The sequence below is a fragment of the Liolophura sinensis genome, chromosome 9, assembly GCF_032854445.1.
Source record: "Liolophura sinensis isolate JHLJ2023 chromosome 9, CUHK_Ljap_v2, whole genome shotgun sequence".
Taxonomy (NCBI): Eukaryota; Metazoa; Mollusca; class Polyplacophora; order Chitonida; family Chitonidae; genus Liolophura; species Liolophura sinensis.
In genome coordinates this window covers 20,895,184-20,921,680 of record NC_088303.1, presented here as the reverse complement: position 1 = coordinate 20,921,680, position 26,497 = coordinate 20,895,184, and the positions used below count along the sequence as shown (strand labels likewise).

Here is a 26,497-nt window from a genome sequence, read left to right as displayed (position 1 = left end):
TTCAGTTTGCGCATGCCCATTAGCGCACAACTGCACCTGCACGTTAATCCTTTATATACCACGTCCCCCGGATTACTGGGATGGTGTGTGCAAAATTTCTTTGCGATCTGGTACATACCACGGGAGATATCAAACAATGTTTTGGGGGTGACTTACTTTTGTTGCACTGTATGTTTCATCAGATATTTAACTGGTCTCGCAGTGGAATTGAAGAGCAGCTTAAGTCTAAGCAGACTTTTGCTGTTTTGTATTAACATACTGTGTATTGACTAACAAATTAATTTGTTGATACAAAGAATCCTGAAAAATGTAGACTGCTGCAAGAATGAACAACTTCATTAATACTTACAGCTTAATTGTTGTACCGCCAGTCTACAATACCTGTTTATCCTCCTGTTAATCTGGTCTCCCTGGAGCCATTGCACTTGGGCCACTAACTGTAAAATGACCAGATTGTAAATTTTCGTCTAAAAGAGATTTAGTGACAAATACATGTAATGTCATAAAATATTTTTGGCGCTGAAAGTGGCATTTTCTCAATGAAATATCTTTTTACCTTCCAAACAAACTCCAAATCATGTTAAACATGTTTCTAGTATCAAAACAACTCTCACAATCCGGATAAATGAAGAATTTAGTCATGCACGAAATTTTGCAGGAATTGCATAATACAGTATCTTTTAGAGCAGTGAAATACAAATACCATGATGTGACAGGACTATGGAGGAGTAAAAGTGACATTGTGAAAAATTGATTTTTAAAAGGGAAAGCAAAATAAACCAGTTAGACTCGGGCCCAAACTTCTGAACTCTGGGCCCAAAATTTAAAAGTTGGTAGTTATAGAAATTGATTTTCTCATCAGTTTTATTTTTATTTTTTATTTTTTTTTCGAACTTTTTTTCCTTCACCTGTCACTTTTGTGGATCGGTTCAGGATTTACCGCTTGATTTCAGATAGTGCGAGACAATACGAGGTTAGAGGTGAGGCCACTAGATGGTTGCATGAAGTCGAGTGTATGCGTTCACTACTTGTTTTGGGAATTGGTCTTGCAATGAGAGACGAGAGGACGAGCTTCACAGACAGCCCAAATGACAGTAGAATGCATCGTTTTCTTCTGTGATGTTGCGTGTGTACTTCAAATATGTTTTATGAGCACACGTTCACCGGTAATTGTAACCTAATAAAAGAAAGGACTTTGTTATTTGTGTACATAATCGTTTTCTGAATGCAGTTATCATACATATAACATACTTGAACAAAGGGAGGAGAATTTTCAGTTGATTTAAAGGAAAATCAAGATTTTCGAAGTTTCTATAATCTTTGACCAAAATGGCCAGAACTAAATACTATAATTACTAATGGGGGTCAGCTAGTAGAAGAAATTTTCGAGAAAAATATTCTCTTCCCGGTATATGACTTGAATCCAGCTCTTGTTGGTTTGACAACTTCAATCAATAGGTATGTCAGTTTAGCATGTCCCAAATGTGCTTGAGCAGCTCCAATATCTTACTGCGTGGTAATGCTTGGGGTTTTAACATCGCACTTAGCAATTTTTCAGTCATATGACGAAAAGTTATTAGGTGTGTGTACACATACTGTGCCTTCTTGTGGCAGGGCGAGTCCATGCCACCAAAGTGCTGCTGCCACTGAAGTATCATGCCAAAGAGACTTGACAAAGACAACCCCACCCAGTAACATTATACTAGCACCGGGCCAGCCAGTCATGTTTCCTCATTATAACTTCTCAGTGTTGAACACAAAGTAAGGCAGCAGCAAGTGCCATCACCTGGAGTGGAGGCCGTTATCTGGACACATGGAAGCTATGTACACTAGTGACCGCTGATCATCCTATTGGTGGGTGACACAAACCTTTTTATCCTGTTTTATTGGTTCATTTAACTTCTTGTTAAAATGAGTATCACAAAGTCATAACACACAAAGTTTTCAACAAAATAATGAAAGAGAAATTTCATGCATGTAAAATCCTTTATTGCAAGAGTTGGAACAGCCAGATTTACCACTTGTGCAGAGATTGTGTTAATCTGTTCACATAAATGAAATTACATGTCGGATGAGAACATCTTACAGACATTAGAGTTTCAGCACAAATGAATGTACACCAAACGCAACAGTGACAAAATCAATTCCGCTGATTTTAGATTTTCTATTAATAACTGAAGACGTTATGGCATGACATTCTTTTACCTATTAACTATACAAACCAGGTATAAAAATATTACCATGTTGCAGCTATAGAACTAATTTTCGTCATCATAGGTGACAAACAAAAATAAGGTTGAAGATTGGACAGTGAAGACATGAAGTAACACCATCTAAACAATGAAAACTTATATTTTTGACAAAATGCATGTGACTCAACAATTCTGTAAATGCAACTTTACATGCCATACTTAAAGAAATTTTTCACTTTTAGCAATGATAATTCTGTAATGAAGAATGACATGTCACATGGCATTCACTCATTTCACATAAACCAAGGTGAAATCACATATATGGAATGAATGAATAATAAATGCACTTAACAGCATTGCTAAATGTCAAAGTAATTGTGTGGGGAGAATTGCATAGCTTGAAATAAGTTACCTGCCACTAAAAAGGTAAAAGTCTTTCTATAATGGTTTTGTAGTGTTCATCAAGGACTGTCACATTACATGCCTATTTCAACTAAGGTTTTCATATACTGTAAATCTTCAACCTTTTTAACCACTAAAGCATTCTTTTTCAGCGGAATTTAAGCATACATTGATTATCACAATGACACTTAATGGATTCGTTAGTGACACTTAAGATGCAAGCTTCATACAACTGCAAATTGTTTCTCTACAACTTATAGTTATCTCAGTGTTTCAAAATATTGGTCACAGAGGCGGCTGACAGGTTGAACAATTAGGGTAAATCTCTTTGTCATAAACCGGAATCCACTTCAACTGTTCTATTGTATTTGAAATTTTTTAAAGCCAGTTCAAATCAAAAAGTCTAAACATCTGCATAACCACATGACTTGCATCTAAATACATGTAAATCCAATTTATCCAAAGACACTGGTTTCTCCATATGAATGTAAAACTACATTGGCAGAGTCTTGTAATGTGTATCACCTAAACTTGTCTCTTGTTCTATACTCTGAGCTTTAATATTTGCCAAAGGTATTCCACAGAGTGCATCAAGATGTTCACAACATCTGCATCCAGTTCTGGTTGCAAAGAGCTTAATTTAGCACTAAAAACTATCCCGACCATTTTACACATACAGTATCCCCATGATATTAAACCAACATTAAGATGTCCACACTCTCATGCTTTAGTGGAACAAGAATTTTAAAGAAATAAATTTAGCTTGATCAAAAACCAATATTTTCATTACTGAGGCTGTTCCCAGACAACAGATTTCCCTTCTCAAAAACCTGTATGTAACCACTGAAGTGGTACAGTTCAGTATTTCTTTTTCACACTTTATATGGAGCAAGTATAAGCGTAGCCTTTAAGCACTCAACATTCGTTTTTCACAGGACATTTCTTCCATCAAAGGACAAGACAGCACCTGTCTAACACATATTTCAATCGAAAGCAAGATTCTCCAGCTTTCTTAAAAGTATCATACTTTATTAGTTTAATGAGATTTCATCGAATAACTTGTAGAACAAAATGACAATACTGCACAAATGGCTGGTGTGAATCAAGGTAGACATCTTGAGAATTTTTTCCAATCAAACACGTTACTATCAGATTGTGCGGCCTAAGCTGTGACGTAGCCTTTACCCATTCACTCCATGAAGTGACATATGATAACACAGAACTACTGCATCAGACATTTTGAGATCGTTTTCAAGAATTTAGTTACATGTAGCCGAAGGGTCATTTCATTTTTCGATTTTGTAAACATTTAACTGCGGTAAAAATCGCCAGCACTATCCCTCCGAAGGCTACGACCTGAACCAGGAATACCCCGGCCGTGCATCTACATGCTGTTTAAATGTAAATGATATAGCAGGTTTACTGTATAAACAGCTCAAGCAGTGGAAGAAATATCCTTCCAGTATGTCCAATTTCTGAGAAAGCTATTTATCACTTAGGACCTTCATAACTGAAGTCCACAACTTTATCTGCCATAGGCTACTACTTTGACTATAATACGGAAAACACCTTCGATGTTAGAGAGTTAGAGCTAAACGTGACGTCACTTGCTGTCGATAATGAAGACACGCTAAAGCTGTGTCAAGACCAAGTTTCATAAAATTTTTACTGGGTTGAAAAAAATCTAGCAAAATATTTAATGCCTATTTAAGATACTTTGAATGGCAGTCTTTCAGTGGACATAAACATTAGTCAGGTGCTGTCTTTCACTTTAACCTGTATAGTGGCAACCTGCACAACTCCACAACCATACCCCATCCCCACTCCAGCTGATGCACCATTGACTACCTCAAACTGTTGAGATCCAGAATTCCATTCAAACATGCAAACTTATACATGTACATGTACTAACAAAAATTTGCTGCATAAGAGCATTAACATTACAAGTAGTACTTGATTATGATGAACATATACTGGCCAATTTGTAAAACGTGTTCTCATCACTGAGCACTTGTTTACGTAAATAACAGTGTTTGATTATCAACCAGAACCGAATGTAAAGACAGCTGATTCCTCACTGACATGGTATCCCATCAGTCCCTTAGGAGACAAAGAATTAAAGCTGTGCCCTATCCTTCTGCACACTTGAATTGAACTGAGATTAAAGTGTGGCATCATAGCATGTTAGATGAATAGTACACCCAATGCTGTTTAGAAACACTAAGCCAAGAGAAGCCACCCCAGATTTCGCCTTGCCTCACTGCCAATTTCAGGAAAAGTACCACCATAACTCATATGGATAGATGTTTAATTTTCCATAGAACATACTGGCTGTGAGCTTGTGTTAGTTATTCTAACAGCTGATAGAATTGTCCAATATGAGCACAGCACAAGGATTCCTTTATTAAACAATTAACCCCTGTAGATCAGCCTTTACATGGGAAAATGCAATAAAATGTTCCACACAAAAAGCAATTAATGCACAAAAGGATACTCAATATTTTCATAGATGGATTGTCTAAATTTAACCGACTGTTTAATACTGAGAAGGAGTACAAGGCAGAAGTGCACATTCTTGAATATGTACTCAACCATGCCAACACCCCCTCCTTCATTCAGATTATTCATAAACAACTTCAAATAGCCACAAAGTCACAAACATGTTCACTGTACATAGAAGTGGTATTTTCATTTGGTGAGCATCCTGCTGGTTTAGTTTGCAAGCTACTCAGGTAAGTCTGTGAGGTTACTGCTGCTGAACAGAATCAAGAACTTGGCTTGTAGCCTGTGATTTATCTTCCTGCACCTTTGCCCTAGTGCAGACACTCTTCTCTGCTGAGGGTATTTCCACTGCTGGTTCTGGATTGTCCACCTCAGGCACAAGCACTATTGGGTTTGGGCTGTTAACACTGGTGTCTGGCTTAGTGAACAGCTGGATGGGCCGTCTGAATCCTGTCAACAAGAAACATTCATCATTACCTTGTTTGCTTGAGTGATCTGTTATACTCAGAAATCCTTTCACTAAGACAGTCTGTGAATATGTCAAGGCATTTATGTAAAGGAAACCGTAGGAGAAAAAAAAAACAAGGGTTCAGGTAAACACAACATATGCCTCAACAAATGCATTTGTTTCAAATGTATAAAAGAATAACAGCAGCATTGTGGTGAATATAACCCTTGAGGGGAATCTTCATGGGTGTTGATGATAGGTATGTGGTTACCATGTTAACTGTGCAAGTGGACTAATGTGTACACCACAAATGAAAACTTTACACAGAACACAGCTGGAGTTATAGCCCAGACACGAATACAGGCAGACAGACAAAATCGCCATAACATAATACGCTAGGCCTATTTGGCCCTATTTGTTAGTCACCAAAACGGTGAAAATAAAAAATCTGAAAGTTATCAGATGGCGGGATGCCATTTGACCTTGACCCCACTACTACAGATAACGCGTGCAGGTGTAAATGCACTTAAAAATTAGACGATACGCTTCTAAAATTAAAACAGAGTGCACTGAATACGCATGATGATTTGTGTGTACCACCAAATTTCTGAATACTATAGCATACATACGAGATTTAAAGCCAACAGTCCTGTCAAAAGCTAAAGTAGATTTCCGAAGTAGTTTACGTGCAGGACGATCTTGTGGAGAATGACTTCTGTGATATTTGTATTTGTGACATTCTTTAGTGTTTGCAATGAAGAAGATGTAGCAAAAGCAAAAAAAAAAAAAAAAAAAAAAAATTGGTAATTCGGGTTACTATACAGCAAGTTCTGCTATCTTCCTAAAATGGCTCCCAATGTAAGTGTTTCTACACTGATCATCAGTTATTTATGCTATGTTAAAGTGTCATGGAGAGTCCAGTTTCAAATCTTCTAAATGAATGAAATACAACGATCAAGGGTACATGTAATGTTCCAAAACACTTTTGAGTTCTACAATATACTGCCAATAAATAAAGCACACATAATACATTTTTGTCTTCTAATGTAGGCCTACACTTGGATTTAGTATAACAAGTGTATCATGTTTTGATCCCAAAACAGCAGTTGTTCATGTATAAAGAAATGTTTAGACAGGTAAAAAAAATTATCAGTCGCATTAGGCAAGTTACTATAGAATGAAATAATACTGCAACTCCTGCTATCAAAATAAAATTAAAAGGTAAAGTTGTCAGTGAGTTACTGGAGTAAACCCAGTACACCTACAGGTTGAGGTGTAATAAACAAATGTAGGCCTACATGCTTGATTCAGATTCATTCCTCGTGAAGAAGAGCTGAAATGATTAATTTATTCTATAATATTATGATAAGTCGTGATTCTGGGCAATCGACATGTACATACATATACTTGTAGTCCTATATGTAACTACATAAATCTCTGGACCGGTAGGTCTATGTAGGCCTAAACATGTATGCACATGTGCATCTTTCGATTTTCTCAACCCCCTTCACTCAATCAACTTCACACTTTCCAGATGTATTGTTGGTGACCTAAAATAGTTAAGTGTTGAGTATTTTCAAAATATGCGTACTGCGGTAGGGAGTACCACATTACCTCTGAAAATTATCTGTAGCACTGCTTACCCCTTGAGTTACTGCCCAACAGTTGATCTTCCTAATTGCGTGAATGTGAACAAACTTATTATACCAGTGCAAAGTTTTTCACTGTCCATTTAAGTAGTTATCTGTATCAGTGGAAATTGTGGAATGAGCTGTTCGTAATCGTTTGCTATATGTGATGAACATTTGGATATAATCCTGGAAAGATTGAAAAAAAGTTGACACATTGTACATGTATTTTATGTGTCCTTGACATATTTGTACTGCTGAGATACAACTATACAATGTAAGGACCAAAACATGTACTGTATTATGATATGTTGCCTTGATCTGTTGCCATATATGGCAGTGGTGCAAACAATGAAGATTGTCATGCTCACACTAACCAAACAAATCAAAATGGTAACAACTTAAAATCCGTTTAAAAAAAATTTCGGGAAAATGTCAACAATTTTACAGTATATCATAATGTGATGTCCTGGTGAAATGCATTCCTTTGAAGTCATGTATATAATGAGGTGGGGCCAGGTCCTCCATTACAGACTGAATAACTGACAGGCCCTTTGTGGGTGGAGACAACCAATGAATTGTACTAGAAGACAACTGGTTATTAGCAACAAGAATTAAACTCAATACCAGGATACAGTTGGTGTTTGGACCAGACAAACATATAATTTTAAGTTTCCGGTTGTAAAAATTTGGACTTCCATGAATCCCTGGATAATGTCTTTAAAATATCTTTTTTTTTTTTTCATCAGCCATATTAAAGAAATGTAGAGCCTTTCGGCTTTGTAGAGTTTATTATAACCGTATTACGTTATGCACAGAGTAAACTAAACAACAGAAGTAAATATACATCTCAGTCTTTAGAGCTACAAAACCAGCTTAATCAATGAAATTTTCCACAAACTTGAAGCTGTTAGATGGGCTACTGGCATAGGCCTACTAAATCAGGTCATATGGCTTTATATACTCTATCTCAATACTATCAGGGGCCTCCATGGCTCGGTTGGTGCGCAGGCGCAGCGTAATGACCGAGAAGCCTCTCACCAATGTGGTCGCTGTGAGTTCAAGTCCAGCAACTTGCAGCAACCTGCGGATGATCGTGGGTTTCCCCCGAGCTGTGTCTGGTTTCTTTCCACCATAATGTTGACCACCGTCATATAAGTGAAATATTCTTGAGAGCAGCGTAAAACACCAATCAAATAAATAAAAAATAAATCAATATTATCATATCTAATATAGGTTTGCTGTGAACTTGATTCTAAAAAGATTTTTTTTTTTTTTTGATTGGTGTTTTACGCCGTACTCAAGAATATTTCACTTATACGACGGCGGCCAGCATTATGGTGGGTGGAAACCGGGCAGAGCCCGGGGGAAACCCACGACCATCCGCAGGTTGCTGGCAGACCTTCCCACGTACGGCCGGAGAGGAAGCCAGCATAAGCTGGTCTTGAACTCACAGCGACCGCATTGGTGAGAGGCTTCTGGGTCACTACGCTGCGCTAGCGCGCTAACCGACTGAGCCACGGAGGCCCCGATTCTAAAAAGAAAGCTAATAGATTTACTTACAAGCGCTGCATTGTTAAGTGAACTTAACAATTGTTACTCCTCATCATCTTCACTCCTGTTCATATTATTAGGTAAAAACTTCACATAAAAGTTACTAGTACTTATAATAGGCTCCTACATCAGACAATGTTGACATACTGTATGTTGGCCTATGGCAAAGAGATTGATTTCACCTAAAGAACTTGCTCCTTTAAATTTAAACGTCAAAAAGTAACATTAATATCATTATCCCGAGTAGGTTGCTGAATAGCCCGTGTTGTTGTTGCATTGCTCATCCTATAAAACTTGTTTACAGAATGGCCTGATGAATGTTTAACACCATTTTAAAAATATTTTTCGATATTTAAGAATTAGCGGACATTAAAGGAATTCATTAGGGAACTTTTTGCACGTACAATGATTGATACACGCCAAGTTTTAGCCTGTTGATTAGCTTATTCCATTACCTGCAGACTTATTATACGGCACATCAAGAGCCTCACAAGTGGAAAATCCGACTTCCCTTGACAGCAGGTAATCAGTGAACTGATCAGGCTTAAACCGAATGCTTTGGAAGTTCCTGAAGATCTCATCCTGTAAACAGAAGCAACCATCACATACACATACAAGTAAGGATATGTATCAAAATCAGCTCTGTATTTTGTGAGAATATATTTACCTTTGACTAGCCCTATTCATGGTTTGGTAATATGTGGTCCTGATCTCTTTCAAGATGCAAAGTTGAAACAGGTTCCATAACCAGTTCACGAAAGTATTTATGTTGCCAGTCTATAAACAGTTAACCCGATCCACAGGATTTGGTACCATTGACAGACTAATGATCCTTAAAACAGCTAAAACGGGCATTAACTTGACATCTCAGTGAAGTGCCTTTCCCCCTCTCCCAGAGTTCTCAATTACAAAGAAACACAACCTGACCAAAGGAATCACTGCATATAGTCTGCAAGAGAATTGGCAAATATAAAAGTGAATGTTGGTACACCAAAGCTTATCACTTATTAGTGCCCAGGTAATTTAGCATCAATCCTTGTTTGTTTGGCCAAGTATATATGGTTCTAGACGTAACATCTTGACCTGGTACAAACTGTCAAGATTTCGACCCACACACACACACACACACACACACACACACACACACACACACACACAAAAAAGTGTGTAAAAGTAAAGTACAGCCTCATAAACCTTATATATCACCTGAGAGATCTGGTATTGCTTTTATATTTATATATATTTTTAATGACTTCAAATTACATCGGAGGTTAACTTTACATACTAATCATTTCTAGATGCATAACATCATCCAAATCTAAATACGCCCAGCACAACTGTTCAACATGATAAATTCCCAATACTTACTGTGAGTTTTTTCTTCTTCTTATAAGAGGGCCAAGCTTGTGGTTCAAGTATCAACCTTCCACCAGGTCGGAGCTGCTTGAAAATGCGTTTGAAAAACCTTTTCATGCCATCATCTCCAAAATTAAGGTGAATCCACTTTGTGATGCTGAGCGCCATGATGACATCATACTCCTCCTTTTGTACATCTAAGAGCTCATCAAATTCCAACACATAGTTTCCCTGTGATTAAAAAGAAAAGTTTCGGTTAATTAAATAGGTAATTACTGTACTTTCAACTAAAGTTCAACATTTCTCAAGTGATACATTTTGCTTGATTCTGACAGTCATCCACCTTATAGTTTAAAGCAACCGTGTTCCTTGCAATGGGCAGGAGGTGATTGACATGGAGCTACATGCAAATGGACGAAATGTTTATTTTTGCAGATTCGGAAAGTTTGAAGTACTACAGGACACTGAAGCTATACTATTAGAAGTCTAGGTAAGTTCTGATTGCTTTTCCAGAAAGTAACTCGGGCGGTCAATCTCACCCGAGTTAAATTCGCTTTGTTTTCACCTCCAGCATTCCGATGATTGGGTCAGAGCAGCTGTGACAACACTGCAAAGCCATGAATATGGCAACCTCAAGCGTTTTTTTTGTGACGATAAATTAGATTTTTTTTATCAGGAAAACTTTAGTGTTGGCATCAGAGGTATCATTTCAAGGCCTTTACATACATACTGTCTTTTTACATACTGTCCAAACTTCAATTTCAGCAAATTTCACAGAACATAATCACTAAGAATAAAAAAGAGCCATTAGAAACTGTACACACAGAGGAATTGAACGGGTGCAACCTGCACACCATTTCCTGAGTTCAGTGACTAAGTTAACCAACAATATCAAAACTTTTCCATTTATTCATAGTTTTGCAGGGATGTCATAGCAGCTATGAGCCAATCATTGGCACAGTCTTTAGTCATGTGACTAGAGTACCAACTACCATCCATGTTAGTCCAATGAAATATCAATTTCCGCAGAATTTTTTTTTTTTTTTCCTCGAGAGCATATCTTGGCAAGGCCATGATCTAATTTGGAAATTACTACTACCTTAAATGATTTCAAATTTTGCCCAAAAAGCACATTTTCAGAGGCAAACAAATGTCACAAAATATTACATCTGGTGCTGAAATTTATAATTTTCCTGTAGAATATCATCCCATGTTTCAATCAAACCTCACAATACTTTTCCACACTCAATACAACTCTCAATATTGCAAACTGGGCCAGTTAGTCATGGACGAATTTTATGGTCATTTAGGGTAACTTCTAAGAGGATTTAATTACCTGTAAAAACATGATATTATTTGGAAATATGGGTGACTGTAATTCTCCCACAGCAGGCACAACAATCGGGCCATAGTTCAACTTAACAGACAGTGGATATATGTCAGTCTTTATCGTAGTTTTAGTGAGATAATAGCGAATGTTCTTTCTAGCTGCAGCTATCAGCCTTCCATCGATGTCCATTCCAACAATCTTACGAGGTCTGAAATCACAAGCAATTGCTAAAGTAATATGGCCAACATTGCAGCCAATATCCAAGATATCTTTTCCAGCAAACCACTCAGGTCTGAGGCTATTCAATCGCACATCTTGATCAAGTTCGGGGTTTCTGTATCCATAATACCGATTGTAATTTCCATACACAAATTTTTGACATGTCCTGCTGCTCTTTCGTCGTTTCTCAGCTTTAGGCTGACGTTTGATTGGCTGTGAAGTCTTGGGGGCACTAGTTTGCCTTTTCATCTTCTTAGGTGTTACAATACTTTGGGGCAGAGGAATTTCATTATCGAATGGTACACTCTCAGTTCTAAGCAAAGCACGTCTTGCATTACCTATTCCATCCCAAAATTCAGGTTTCATGCATTCACTCACAGTTCTTCGGCGTTTACGACCCTTTGAGGTTTGTGGAATGACTGGGGAAACAATTTTATCCTCACATTTCTTTTGATTTGACACGAGTAATTCTGAGTCTGATTCTGCTGATGCTCTTTCAGGGACAGATGTAGAAGTACATGAAGAATCAACATCAATTTTTAATGCCAATGTGAGATTTTTCTTTTTCTCTGTTTCCTTTGACGGAGTTACTGTCACAGTTGATGTAATGATATCCTCATCCTGTTTCTTCTTGTGCTTGTGTCGTCGTCTTTTCCGTGCCATTAGTCTTGATGTAAATAAATCATCAACATCCTCCCCAGAGTTCAAGTTCAGAGGGTCTGTAATATTTGGGGGGAAAACCGAATTAGTATTTTCACGATGAACTGGAAACGGTAATGGAGATGAGTTGGGTGTTTTTTCATTGAGCAGCATTCCTGTTTCATCATCGTACAAACTGTTCAAATTCAAAGGGTCGCTGATATTTCCGCCAAGAAGAAATTTGGTAGGGAGTACAATTTTGTCTTGCTTAGTGCTGTATCGCCTTTTCTTTGACCCAAACATTGGTCCTCTTTGGGCAGGAACACTAAATCTCCTTCGCTTTGTTTGGTACTGCTTGTTCTCCTGTCTGGGACTAGGACCATCTGGTTTCTGTTGGTTTCCAAGAATTGTCACCTGCCTAGCCGACTTGCCATTTGGAGTGGGTACCCCTTGCTGCTGCTTGCTGTCACTTTCCTCGGTCGACTGATACGGACATGAAGTAGATTGTTTTTCACCACACTGAAACTCCACGTGTTCGAACTGAGTTCTGGTAGGGGTTTTCACCTCGACACTCATTGTATCAGAGTTTTAAATATAAGAAGCGAGTGGAAAGTTCTGATGATCAGGCCTGTCGTACAGTTTCATCCAGGGACGTACAAGCATGTTCCCTACATGTCTTCTCTGCAGTGCAGCTTTCAGCCTACTAACCGACTTGCTGCAGCCTGAGTAACTTTTTACGACGGCACAACGATAACAGGCCTCAGCGCCCCCTGGCGACAACTTTCAGAAACAACATTGTAAACGACCACAAAGCGTCACAACATTGGCGCAAAATAAGGCTAAAACCAATGATCTGCCCTAAATATACGTGTCTACCGCAGCAAATGACTTAGGTGTCTTAAACTGCAGTCTGTTGTCCTCCAACGCTGCGACAACCGGAAACTATTCCCCAAATACCCACTTCCAACTGTCGTCCTCAAGCCAACTTGGTGCGCTCGCTGCACACTTTGCACATGCGCCTGGATGGATTGTGGGAGTCGGAAGTGACTGTGTCGTCTGTCGATTCAAAACACACGCGGGACGTTTATTTTGACGGACAATGTGACAGGTGAATGACATTTGGTAAATATGAAATTATTCTACTGCCGTTAAGCTGTTAAAGAGAGTGAAAGCTTGCTTGATTTTGTAGGTCAACAAAAAAGTGTGACTCTCACTCTCAGCCTGTGGTTAAGGGCCTCCTGATGTCAGATATCTGCCAATTTTCCTTCGGTGATATATTAATTGCTTTATACTAAACATAGCCCAACAATAAAAGGCTTAAAATAATGCTTATTAGAATATATACTATTGAACCATGGGGGTAGAACAGTAGGAGACCCTACTCGGCCTGGTTGCGGCTGACTGACCCGTCGACCGCATGCAGGTCTATTGAGTTATGAAAAGGCTTCATGCAGACTTGTCCTGCTTTGATGTAGGCTACACTGTACTGTACGTTACCGACGATCAGCGAGACTCGCCCGGAAAAGCATTTTTTCTTTAAAGAGCACATACCCGTAAATTACCTGTATGTGTAGCACTTTCCCCTGTATGTACATCCTAACAAGCTGGTCACCAAGAACGGCTTATAAAATTATTATGCGCACAGGTTTGATTGACAGCTGTACGAGATTTGGTTAGGTTGTTACAGTGATCAGAAAAATACCATGCTGTAAATCGATTTTCATAATTTGAAATAATTCCCTATCAGTTGAGAAAAATAAAATTTCATGTGAACGTAGATAATGTATCAAGTTATGGACTGCTTAAGTGAATAGCAGGACGGAAGCATATTTTCAGAGAAAATCTAGTGTTACAAATACAAAAAAGGCCCATTTGATTAACGTTAGAAGAACTGAGAAAATCACAATATTGCCTGTCTAAGACAGACTACTGATATACTTTCCGATCAGCTTTCATAAAAAAGATTACGCCAATCAAAAGAGCGAAATGAAAAGTGTATTCATACCATGTTATTTGGGAGTAGGAAGTGCGAATTCCAAGCTTTTGGAAGTAACGCAAGAGCTGCTTCTGCACTATTTTCCTCTCAGCGCAAGTGCACAAGAGTGCAGGGCAATCTGGCGTGAAAACACAGAGCAGTTAAGCCTGTAGGCCTACACAATATGGAATACCATTCATATATAGTAAGGACACAGTCTAGCAAAAGTCACAAAAAAATTGCTTTGAGGAAACCCCTCCTGGCACGCAGTCGTGTTTAAAAACCTCTACACTTGTTATTTCCAAGGTTTTAACTTACATGTACCCGGTGATAATAGAGGAAATGCAATTGCTGCATGCTTGGGTGGAGTAGTATACACACATAGACTTTCACACCTGTTGCTCGGCGGCTGCATAGGTGGGTCGGGCAGGTGACTTTAATAATATTTATCTAATAGACAGAATTAAAAATATTTTACACGGTTCGGACCTACCCTGCATCTGGCATTGCCCTGGCTGATCTCCCCTAGACATATTGAAAACATTAGGGATTAATTAGCACCTACATATACATATTTATATATAGATTCCAACCCCTCTATGGGAACCTAATTTCCTATAGATTTATACAAATAGCAAATTCAAAAGTCTCAATTTTATTTAGGAAAAATAAAGCTGATTGAGACCCACGAGAATGGATATTTACGCAGAAAAGTTGTCCGAATACTGTTGTATTTGTGGTGAAAGGTATGCTATGCAGAAATATGCAGCCAACAAGGCAAAATATCAGCGTGACTTACTGAATTTCGTACAACTTGACATTTGCAATGATGTTATCTCCATGGTCCATCCAACTTCATCTGCGATCAGTGTCCATTTATTTCAGTGTTGAATACAAGACTTAGTAATGGATGGCAATAAATAAAATAATGACCAGTACCTTGAGTTTGTTCCAAACTGAACTAGATAAACCGATAGGAATGCTTCGACCACAAATATGTAAATTATAAGATTTACCGAATCTTATACAATAAGCTGATAAATCCATTAAATTCGGTAACTGTAGATCAATATTTGTAACCATGTAGACCTTGTAATTCCTGGAGGTTTTGTTTCTTATTGCCAAGAGGGCATAAAGTATGCTAATCAACATAAACAGCTCACATAACTTTCATAAAAACTTCAACATTACACATGTATGTGTATTTTATGCTTTGTTTGTGCCATTCTTAGATCAAGACGCCAGCCAGTCCTTGTTGGTGCGCTTATTCGCCAATATACAAAGGCTTCAGTGTTAAAAACATATATTTATTTTAATTTCAACCCAAAAAACCACAAACAGAAATACACAAATTTACAGACGTTGTTGGCAAATGTCCGTCGACTTATGTCTTTATCTAAACATGTGTCCTAGATGTTCACCTGCGACAGCCTCGCGGGAGCACTTGTGCTTTGACCGAACTAAGCCAGACAGCCCCAATCTCCTGTCACAATAGAGAGCAGCCCCCACGGTGTCGGTAATGTACATTGAACACTTTGAAGCCTCATAGTTCTATTCTATTCTGCCTCCTTCTATTCTACCTCCATGATCAAACATATAAAAAACTATAAGAAATTAAGATTAATCTAATTAGGCCTATACTCAAAGACAATGACATGGACTAAGACATACAGATCATCCATGTACACATATAACCCCAAAAGACTCCAGCTCCTTTTCTTATATTGGCCTGGCGTTGTCAGAGTCTCGATTTTAATTTGATACTGTGCGAAGGTCCAGGCCCCTTTGTCTTTTTTATCAAACAGATCTTGCGGTTTCCGGTTTCCACCCACCATAATGCTGTCTGCCGTCGTTTAAGTGAAATATTTTTGAGTACTGCATAAAACACCAGTCAAAAATAAATAAATAAATATATCCTGTAAGCCATGTGGTAATTAATGTTGGCCATCCTACCTTTGCTTTTTTTTTAAAATACCATATTTTATATTATTCACGGTTTGTATCCTACCTAGAAAACCTTGAAGAACCTTGAAAACAAATGAAAAAAATCAAGGCCTTGGAAACGCAAATACTACCTAAATTTGTTTTTAATTCTATATTTGAGACAGAAATATGCTTTTTGTTGAAATACATGTAGTTATAAAAACTAATACATAATGACAGACAAGACCACAAAAGTTGTATGCTGCTGTGGCCTACATGTCTACGCAAGGTACCAGTTAATGTGTCCTTCACAGCTCGTGGGTGTCATTATGAAAATCTCTGATCTTAGATACCATAGTAGCTTCGTTGTCTCATTCAAACATTTATCATCATGTACACTTATCATGAATTAAAAGATAGTCACGGATAATTATTGAAAAGCGTGTCCATATCTTACCAGTGCCAGTGTGACATATAAGCCTACTAACTACTGACGCATCGGAGTCATCACATTGTATGCGTTGGCCTGCAAAAGTTTTGAAAGATGTTCCTATTATACTTTTTTGGCAGTTGTTGAAGTCGTGTGTCGTCCACATAGGCTAACAGGACTAGGCCTGGCCCACTTTGACATAAAGTTTGATAATGGTGTGTCTCTTCAATGACAACTGGCTGAAAAATCCAAAGTATTATGACTGGCTGTGCAAACATGTTGCAAAAAGTAAAGTAATGTACAGTGTGTCTAAGGAAAACTTTAATATCGCCAAGATGGGTTAGGCCTCCCTGTGACTCCATCTTAAGCCCACTGCACACTAGAGCTATCTGCTCTTCCAAATTTCATTCCCTAAGCAGATAGCTTCTGTCTGCAGTCAATTTTATGAAGTTTTTTGTCATTCATGACGCTGAGGAAAATATCTATGGTGTTACGGTTGTCACATGACAGTCAAAATGGAGGCCACAAGCGACCTGGTGTCAGACGCTATCATCGAGGATAAACTTGTTGACATGTGGCTTGACTACCCTTGTTTGTATGATGTCAGGTTGGCCGATTTTAAAGACCGAGACAAACAGATGTCGGCTGTGGTGGATATTGCGGCGAAGCTTGGACAAAGTGGTTGCGAAGAACGAAGTAAAAGAAGTAACGAAACAATGTCTTGCTCAACCACTATTTTGACTGTCATGTGACTGCCGTAAGGCATGCACTTTGACGCAAAACCGAGAGGAGATAGCTTGCATTCAGCACACACAGCGAGGAATCTTCCACGCGTGACAGAATTCAACAAATATGACAGATATTTTCGTCAACGTCATGAATGACAAAAATCTTTCATAAAATTTTTTTTAAGTAGACAGAAGTTATCTGCTTAAGGCAAGTGCCACAAATGAAATTTGGAAGAGCAAATAGTTCTTCAGATAGGCGTGCTTTAAGGGTAAAAAACAAGACGAGTCTCAAGTTGAAGTGGAAATAGTCTGATACAAAAATCTTGAAAAATGTCAAGCTAACTTTGAAAACGCTCTTGAAAAAGTCTTGAAAGAAATTCTGTCTTGGGAGTATGAACCCTGATTGTTAAACATCTAAAGAAATGTGATGGACATAAATGGTACACTTTGGATGATCAGTTTGACACTTATTGCCCGAAATTTTCATGGCTGGGTATAGTTACAGAATATAACTCTTAAATCAAGCAACACAAAGTGTTTGCAAGTGGTCATAACAGTGGCAGACGTAGTGTCTGAAAGTGTTTTTATGTTGTGAAGTTGTGTGGTTGTCATGGATTTTGTCTGGTTCAGTGAGACTCAGAAAAGGTTACTTGATCATGGGAAAAACTTGGTTGACATTGATTTACCCTTGAGAAGTTTTAATGCGCATGTGAAGATGTAGTAAATGTCCCTTAGATGTGGGTACAGTGCCCTAGAGGGATGTACAAGGCTTGTTTTGTGAAATTGTGCCATTGCCTTCATCACATAGTTTAATATTTGGAAAGTTTTGCATGAACTTGGTCTTGAAAGATAATGTGATATAATTAGAAAGGATTTAAGTGTACAGTCTTGACATACTTGAACTACTTGTATAAATGTGTTCTGAGGATTATTTTCATGGGTTGATTATTGTGTAGTTTAAGTACACTGACTGTTGGTTGAGGAATATTCATGTCTGCTCAACCTACAGTCAGATACCAACAATGTTTTCTCAATGGTGGGGAACAGGTAGCGGCTACTCCACTTACCTCTAGTTGGTCAAAGCCACGTCGTAACATCTAACACACCACTTCCCTTTCAATCGCTGCCCCAAATTTTTTAATCATAATTCAATGAAGTATGGTTTCTACAGATAAAGCGTCCAGGCCATGTGATACTGCTGTGTTTTCAAGACGGCCACCATGTATGTGAAATGGGTGATTGGTAATTTTGAGCAAACTTGCCCTTAAGCAGACTTTTGCAGGTTTTCATTTCCAACAGTATGATCATCTTAGTCTGGTGCATTATTTTGACAACGCAATTTTTAATTTTGTGGAATTTGGTTATTTATAGTATCATAATTTTGCACTATCTTAAATAAAGTCAACTAAGAATGAGTTGAGAATTACAGCGTTCAGGAGTTTGACTGTTGGTGATGATTCAAGTGTTCACATGACCTGGTCAAACAATTAAGAAGGCAAAGAATGGTGATAGTGTTGAAATCACTGGCCTTAAGGCATTTTATTCGTGAAACGATACTTTATTCGATTTCTGTTAAAAAATTTTGTGTGGCGATTGGAGTGGTAGATGTTATGATGTGGCTTTGACCAACTAGAGGGTAGTGGAGTGGTTATTTGGGCCGCTACCTGTTCCTATGATGTGGCTTTGACCAACTAGAGGGTAGTGGAGTGGTTATTTGGGCCGCTACCTGTTCCTCACCATTGGGAAAACATTGCTGGTCTCTGATTATAGTTTGAGCAGCCATGAAGATGGCCTATCCAAATATTGTTCAACCAACAGTCAGTGTATTTGGACTAGTTGTGCTCTGTAACACAGGGACAAAGATACAGTCAAATACAGATATGCACACTTTCTGACAAATACCACATCGGGATACCCTTAAATGGGAAACACATTAACCAATTGCAATCACGTAACTCACGACCAAAGCTTTTCATATTTAGATCAATATCCATTGCATTGCACTGCAAAGTGATGACTGGCTCACAAAGTGAATACCATGCAAAGTTTGGTTAATTTGTTTTGGCAATACTAAGTTATGTTCAAGATCGTTCCAAATGGAATAAATTTTTCCATTTAAATAATAAGGCTTACAATTTTTTGTTTTTCTTTGACTTTTAATTAACACGTAAGATTCTAATAATTTTTGGCACAATTCTAGGGCTAGAATTGTGCTACATGTCCTGTCATTTTAACTTTTCAGATGGGCCTGTAGCTGCAATGGAGTCAACTAAGTCTCTAAAATCATTCAAGAAACCATTTGCAGGTAAAGTTTAGCGTATGCCTATATGATAGAAAATTTTATCATAAACTTTTATTAATGCAATTGAATCTGACTAATTAGAGATCCAACTGATCAGCTGAGTGCAGACTTTGTGGCAACGATGATACCTGTATATTAGTTAAGTACAGGGGTCTCCATGGCCTAGTTTCACTCTGCTTTGCAGCCTCATAAATCCAAAACCAGGTTGTGTTGACATTCACAATTTGTATGTGCTGTGCTCATTGATCTGTTGTCTTACATACTATAATTTCTGGTTATCAGCCGTACTTCTCTGAACTATAGGCAGAATATAGTCCAATGTTGTGCATTTACCTATACCTTCCCAGTTATCTTTCATTTCGTCCTCTGCTTGCTGGTGCCTTGTATTAGTGAATTGCCCAGATGTCCACCGTCTCGAATACACCAACCAAGTAAATAAATATTAGTGAGATATAAACCAGTGGTGTCTCTAGACTGTCTGCAGCCCTATTTTTTCAACCTTGTGGGTTAGCGCTGTAATTTGATGAATCTAGATTGACTGATCCAGGATTTCTATTACGCCAGTTTCACATTTGTTCTCATCTACATGCAGTTCTTAATTTTCACAGTTTCTATATGTTTCAGTTATACTTGCTTAAGAAAAAGAAAATTATAATACATTACACCAATGTATCTGTGCAACATATTCGATATAAAGTTTAAAAAGCATACGGGAACCACTTTACTTTTGTGAAGTTGCACAACCAAGATAAACTGATACCACTGTTCAACGTAAGCAAAATTGCTCACAATTAGAAAATTGAAAGCTCTCACAATGTTATCAATTTTTACCAAGCTCAGGTTATTTCTTTGTTCCAAGAACACTGCTGTTTCTGCCTGGTGAAGCCTGGTTTTAGCTTTTTGCCACATGTGCAAAGGATATGAGTGTTGGAGTTTTGTAACTTTGAATTTAAAGACTGATTTATAGAGTTATAAGCATGTCATCAAAATATGGTGCCGTCTGTTTCTGCCCTCATTGGAATAACTAACACTAATATATTATTTGTGTTTTTCAGCACCTGGCTAAAACATCTTTCACGTGAAAGTAGGATGCTGAAGCTTTCTAAAAAGTATCATACTTTATTTTTGCGCCATGATGTACAGCCAGTTGAGCCTAGCCGATAATATGAAAAATACCTCTGATGTTAAAGAGCAAGGGTAAAAGTGACCTCACACTTCTCTCAATAATGGCAACATATATTGAAGGGCTGTCAAAAAGTTTCACTAAACTTTTATTGGTTGAAAAAAAAAATAAAAAAATTATTCAATGCCGGTTTAAGAAACTTTGAATGCTAGTCTTTCATTGAAAATAAACAATAACCAGGTGCTGTCTTATACTACAAGATATATAGATATGTCAACCCTACCTATTCTCTGCATATATATGTATTATATGACATATAAACAATAACTAAATATGATCAGTATGATTTGATGGTGGAAAGTATGAATACTTCAAAAGAACATGCTGTGATAACGTGGATATGATTATTCAGATCAGTGGATTTCATTGGCTTGGAAAAGGGACACTTTTGATGAAATGGGAGAACTGGGGATATAAGCCTACACACGTACTAGTCATTTAACTTAATTTCGAAACAAATTTATGATTGTGAGGGTGCAGATATCCTTTAGGTGCCTGCAGTAGACTGACAGGTACCTGTAGGTAACTCTTCGCTGAATATTCAACTTACATGTTGATCATAGGTCCAGTCAGATCTATAAAACACATTCGCATTGTATAGAACTGCATTTTAGCTGTGTTATAACATCAAAAAGGCAACATGGTTTATCAGTTGTGGGAAAATTTGAGTTAAAAAAAAAAGAATTGGTGTGCATGTATATGGTTCCATTGGCCCAGAGGTATCACATGTGCATGTAGGCATACTGTTCAGGAAAAGTGAAACTAATATACATGTACCATGACTTCTGTATATAATGAAAAAATTACATGTGCATGTCTTTGTACTGTGCAGGCTACTACTTACATGTTGTCTTGTATGAGTTTAATTTTTTTGTGATATTGTAAGAAAGAGCATATTTTTATTTTTATGTTTTTTTGTAAATTGTTACAGTTCCAGGAAAAGAAAAGGATAAGAAGGATAACACTGGTGGAAATACTGGGGCAGAACAGGTGTGAAAAACTGGTTACTGAAGCGTATTTAGTAATGAGAAATTAATACAAGGATATAAGCAAGAACATGCAAGCTATACTTGCAGTGAAGTAAACATTGTTCAAAGCTTAGAAGTTGTAGCGTGCCAGCACGGAGTAGTGGCTCAGGGGCCTCTCACCAATAAGGTGGTTGTCAGTTACAGCTTATGCTGGCGTTCTTACCAGTTCTACATGGGAAGATCTCGGCAACCTGCAGATGATCATGGGTTTCCCTCGAGATCTGCTTGGTTTCCTCTCACCATAATGCCGATTGCCGTCATATAATTAGTGAAATATTCTTGAGTACAGCATAAAACATCAATCAAGTAATTAAATATACATTGTTCAAAACATTTACAATAATTATGTGAGTGGTCAATCCACTATGAATAAGCTACCATATTTGCGGAAGAATTATGGATATTTTTTCTGTATTATATCTACATGTACAGAGCTAAGAAGGCACCAGTAGACCAACAAGTGTCTACTAGTCAATAAGTCAACTCTTCTTGCTTTCATTTTCATCAGTTTTAATGATTCTGTAGCTAACAACAATACATGGAAAAAATTCTCACAACAACTTTTTGAGGCAATTCAATTGCACATCCTTCAAACTTGAATCAAAAATTGCTAACAGTTTGCCTAAGGCAAGTATTTTCCTCTCGGCTCAGCCAAGGCCTACAATTGGGCCTTGCGTTTTTCTTCTCATCGTTTGTGCCGTGATGTTGGTCTTGGCATGCTGCATCCGAGAAAACACAGCAAGCGTTGGCCGAAGTACTCGTATTAATTAAAGGCAAAAATTGTCCCATATGCTCTTCATAGTGATAAATTTGTTACACCAGCCTGTTGAGTGGGTATACAGGCTGATACGGGCTCGTCGAAATACTGATCATCGTGAAGAAATATCAGGTCGGATACCCGTGCAACACGCTGGTATAACTTATATAAGGCAGATCATGCCTGCATGTATTTAAGACTCTATCCACTAGTCAAAGGCAAACTAATATGTATTGATTGTGACTCTGTATAATGTTTGCAGTATGAATATGCAAGACAGGACTAAAATTATGATTTTCCTGCTACAACTAGACATTGTTGTGGTGTGACTGAAACATTGTAGACCACATTATGCACTGACAATCCCTTTACACTCTATCATAGGTTGAATCATAGGTTGAACTTGAAAGCAGTGAACTTGAAAAACAATATATAACCGAGAACAAGATATCATACCCAGCCGAAAAGAAAGGAAAGAAAGTCAAGAGTGGTGGATTCACAGCACCAGTTATAAAAACAGTGGGACGTGAGATTATCTGTGAGGTATGTGTGTAAGCCCACCAGTAAAATATAATCATGGCCAGTGATAGCTTCATATTATTATGTGTCCCACATATTATGTTCGTGAAACATGGTGTCCTGTGTCAACCGTCGAGAATATGTAGCTTAAAATTGTAGCAGGCCATAACCACGTCCGACAAATAACGTATCAAGAACTGTTGCCAAGGCAGTTTGTTTCAAGCTTTATGCCTTAAGCATCATTAAACGTTTGCTGTGACATCACGCTAATGCCTGCAAAGTTGATTGTTTTTCAAGAATCCACATTTGGGAGATAGTGGTTTGAATGATGAAGGGTAACGACTTGGACCACCTGAGCGCGTCTTCGATTAGTGTTCGGTAAAGCAGGGTTCGAACCCATGAACACAAGGCTTTAAAACATTCCACTGAGCTATCCCAGAAAACCATACAACCTTCTCCTTTGTCTAACCAATCATAAGAATGCTCTATATGAAGGCTCCATTGGTTTGTGATCAATGTGAAGTTTATTTTCTAACAGTTTCGTTTTTCACCTTCATTTCAAATACACCAAATGTTGCCAGTGGGAGAAAAGGCAGTGACATCATCAATTTTCTTAGGCACAGATATGAACAGCAAAACAGAGTTTGTACAAAGATTAACTGGTGCGTCTAATTTGTAGCATCCTGATTACGAACATTTTGGATATCTTGAGGCCTGGTTATGTCAGTGTATCAGAAATTGTATAATCTCCAGATTATATGTAAGCTTCAATCAATTCAGATTTACTTCCCCACATAAGTAATCATAGACCCAAGTCACTATTCATAATCTTACACATCCAGTGTATGCTCATGTAGTAACCTAGATAGGGTACATCAGGCGACTGGATTCCTATTGGCTAAGAGCTGTTGGACTAAACCTTCATGTAACACCATCATGAGAGATCAACCATATCAGCCTAACATATTATTTTCAACTTGGAAATAATTTGGCTTAGCCAGCATGAGAGAACATTCATTGACGCGAATTGTGATGCAACATTTTTTTTATTATTTGTTTGAAATAACAGCGCATGATTCGTGATATATAATCGATAGTTGTTACATTACTATAAACACATTTAAGCTGGAGAAACAACTCAAAAGAGTTGATTTTTGAAAAATACAGCAGTCCGGCATTAACACTGTCCCGTTATATCCCCAAAACTTCCGGGCATGACAGAATTCATTTAAGTTTGAAGAGTATTATTGACAAATATTTAAGGGCCAAGAACTGATCAACTTTAGGAGCATGTCTGTCTGCTTATCGTTCCATTTGTCACATTGTTATAACAGGAAATAGCTGTGTCCTTGTGATATCTCCAGAACTGTTGGACACAATTTTGTCAATTTTTAGTGATTTAAAGTTTGAATAAACGACATGTACTGACTGCATGTAGATGTACTTTTAAATGTAATCAAACATACTCTTTTTGTTGTTGGTTTTTCTCATAGGAAAGTGGCAATCAAACAACGCTTCCAGGAAACCCAGAAAGGAAGAAGACAAAGAAGAAATTCAATGTTGACAAATCAGTGAGCCTATACATTTATATGCTGTCAGTTAGAAACTTGATGATACAGTGCCCCCGATAGCTCAGCTGGTAGAGCATCCGCTTCAGGCGGCAGTAGATCCAGGGTTAATCCTGAGTCGGGTCACACCTAAGACCTTAAAAGAGGAAGTTGTAGCTTGCTTGCTCGGTGTTTAGCAACGACTGGTTGATCCATATCAGTATAGTGGCTCAGGTGGGCAGCTTACTTGCCTTCAATATGTCGTCTCAGTGAAACAGCATTAGATTCAAGAGCGGTGGAAATTACTTTACATTACATGCACTCTAAGGACTCCTGCGTTGTCATATGACTGAATAATCATTAAGTATGATGTTCAACCTCCAAGCACTCACTCACTCACATGTACATGTATATTGTATGATCCCCAGTTCCATCTATAGCCACGTAAAGTTTATTAGAATTTTTTCAGACTGGTACACAGTTATGACTCGTGCACCTAACCGATAGGTGGGGTTATCTAGTGCATTCAGTGAGCAGTATAAATGGAGAGAATTATGGTTTGATTGATCAATCGGGCTTCTGAGTGTAAGCAAAGTAATGTTGAAAGAAATTTCAGGCCTGAATTAAGCAACCAATCTATGATTTAATGAACTAATCAGTAAGTTTAAAAACTTTAGCTGCCTATTGTATTCTGTATTTAAATTCCTGGTAATTTAACAATTAAATATTACCATAATAATTGATGGCTGTCAGTGGTGGTTGTAGTATTGATAGTTACAATGTAGGAAGTGTGTATGATAAAGTTTTATATTTTTATAGATCCTCAATGGCCAAACAAGGAAAAAGTTGAAAATGTGCATGGTAGTATATGATTGACATCTTAGTTCGTTATCAGGGCTTGAGATCAACGCTTTGAGAGATGGAAACTAGATGTAGTAGCGGTGGACGGACCAATATTCTTTGAAAATTTAAATGTCTGAGTAGTTGATGTATACATTTTTTAAAGCGTACATTCGATAACCAAACAGTGAGACATGGATTGAAAAGAAGAGCAAGTTTAATCGTACATGTAGCTGCCCATGCACAGTGAGTTTATGACTATATCTCAACTAAATTCACTGCACAATTAACACAGTACATTAATTTTATGGAATTGTCTCCCCTGTAATGAATTTTGCGTGAAGAGCCTTCAGGCTAGTTGCCAGGTCAGGCCGTTATCTAGTTTGACTTCTGTTTGGAAATGTCCTATTTTCAATTTGCCTTATGAGTGGTCATTGCCAGCAAGAATGAAGTAAGTCGACAGAGAGGTAGCTGCTGACGGAAGCCAAATATAAATAGCATGTGACTGAGGGCAAAGTAACAAGGCAAAGGACTGAGCTGGCCAATTTATACAGAAAATGTACCGTTCTGTCATGCATGTGCAAAGCATGGTTAAAATATTTATTTTATTTATTTGATTGGTCTTACGCTGTACTCAAGAATATTTCACTTATACAGCGGCAATTATTATGGTGGGAGGAAACTGGGGAGTGCCCAGGAGAAACCCACGACCATTCACAGGTTGCTGCAGGCCTTCTGATGTTGCTGACAGACCTTCCCATCTTGAACCCCTTGGCCATTGCGCCACGCACCTTTTAATTATTAGTTATAAAATTCATTAAGCCCTGCTGGAACCTGCCTAATTGCTTTCTAAATAGTTCCGTAAGTACAAGAAGGGAGATTCTGTATGTGCACTTTTTGGAAAAATTGAAAGAAATACATTGGAAATAATTTCACACGGTGTTTAATTAAGCCTAATATGTAAGTTTTGTATGCATGGCATTCAATCTGTATGA

The 26,497-nt window shown here is 37.9% G+C and overlaps 2 protein-coding genes across 3 annotated transcripts in view; one reads left to right on the top strand and one right to left on the bottom strand.

Moving 5' to 3' along the window:
• Window positions 1–1,976: 1,976 nt before the first annotated feature.
• On the bottom strand, window positions 1,977–13,231 carry LOC135474748 (7SK snRNA methylphosphate capping enzyme-like). Its single transcript, XM_064754330.1, has 4 exons — window positions 11,419–13,231; window positions 10,095–10,313; window positions 9,182–9,308; window positions 1,977–5,546 (listed from the first exon to the last, which is right to left on the bottom strand). The coding sequence occupies exons 1-4, from the start codon at window positions 12,844–12,846 to the stop codon at window positions 5,341–5,343; spliced, it is 1,980 nt and encodes a 659-aa protein (XP_064610400.1). The 5' UTR covers window positions 12,847–13,231; the 3' UTR covers window positions 1,977–5,340.
• Window positions 13,232–13,291: 60 nt separating this feature from the next.
• The window catches only part of LOC135474676 (uncharacterized), a 30,667-nt gene continuing 17,461 nt past the window's right edge, over window positions 13,292–26,497 (top strand). For both annotated transcript variants that reach the window (XM_064754230.1, XM_064754229.1), the window contains exons 1-5: window positions 13,292–13,392; window positions 19,569–19,631; window positions 21,743–21,801; window positions 22,993–23,139; window positions 24,609–24,686. In XM_064754230.1, the coding sequence (XP_064610300.1) occupies window positions 13,383–13,392; window positions 19,569–19,631; window positions 21,743–21,801; window positions 22,993–23,139; window positions 24,609–24,686 (357 nt within the window). In that variant the 5' untranslated portion in view covers window positions 13,292–13,382. The remainder of the gene's footprint in view (window positions 13,393–19,568; window positions 19,632–21,742; window positions 21,802–22,992; window positions 23,140–24,608; window positions 24,687–26,497) is intronic.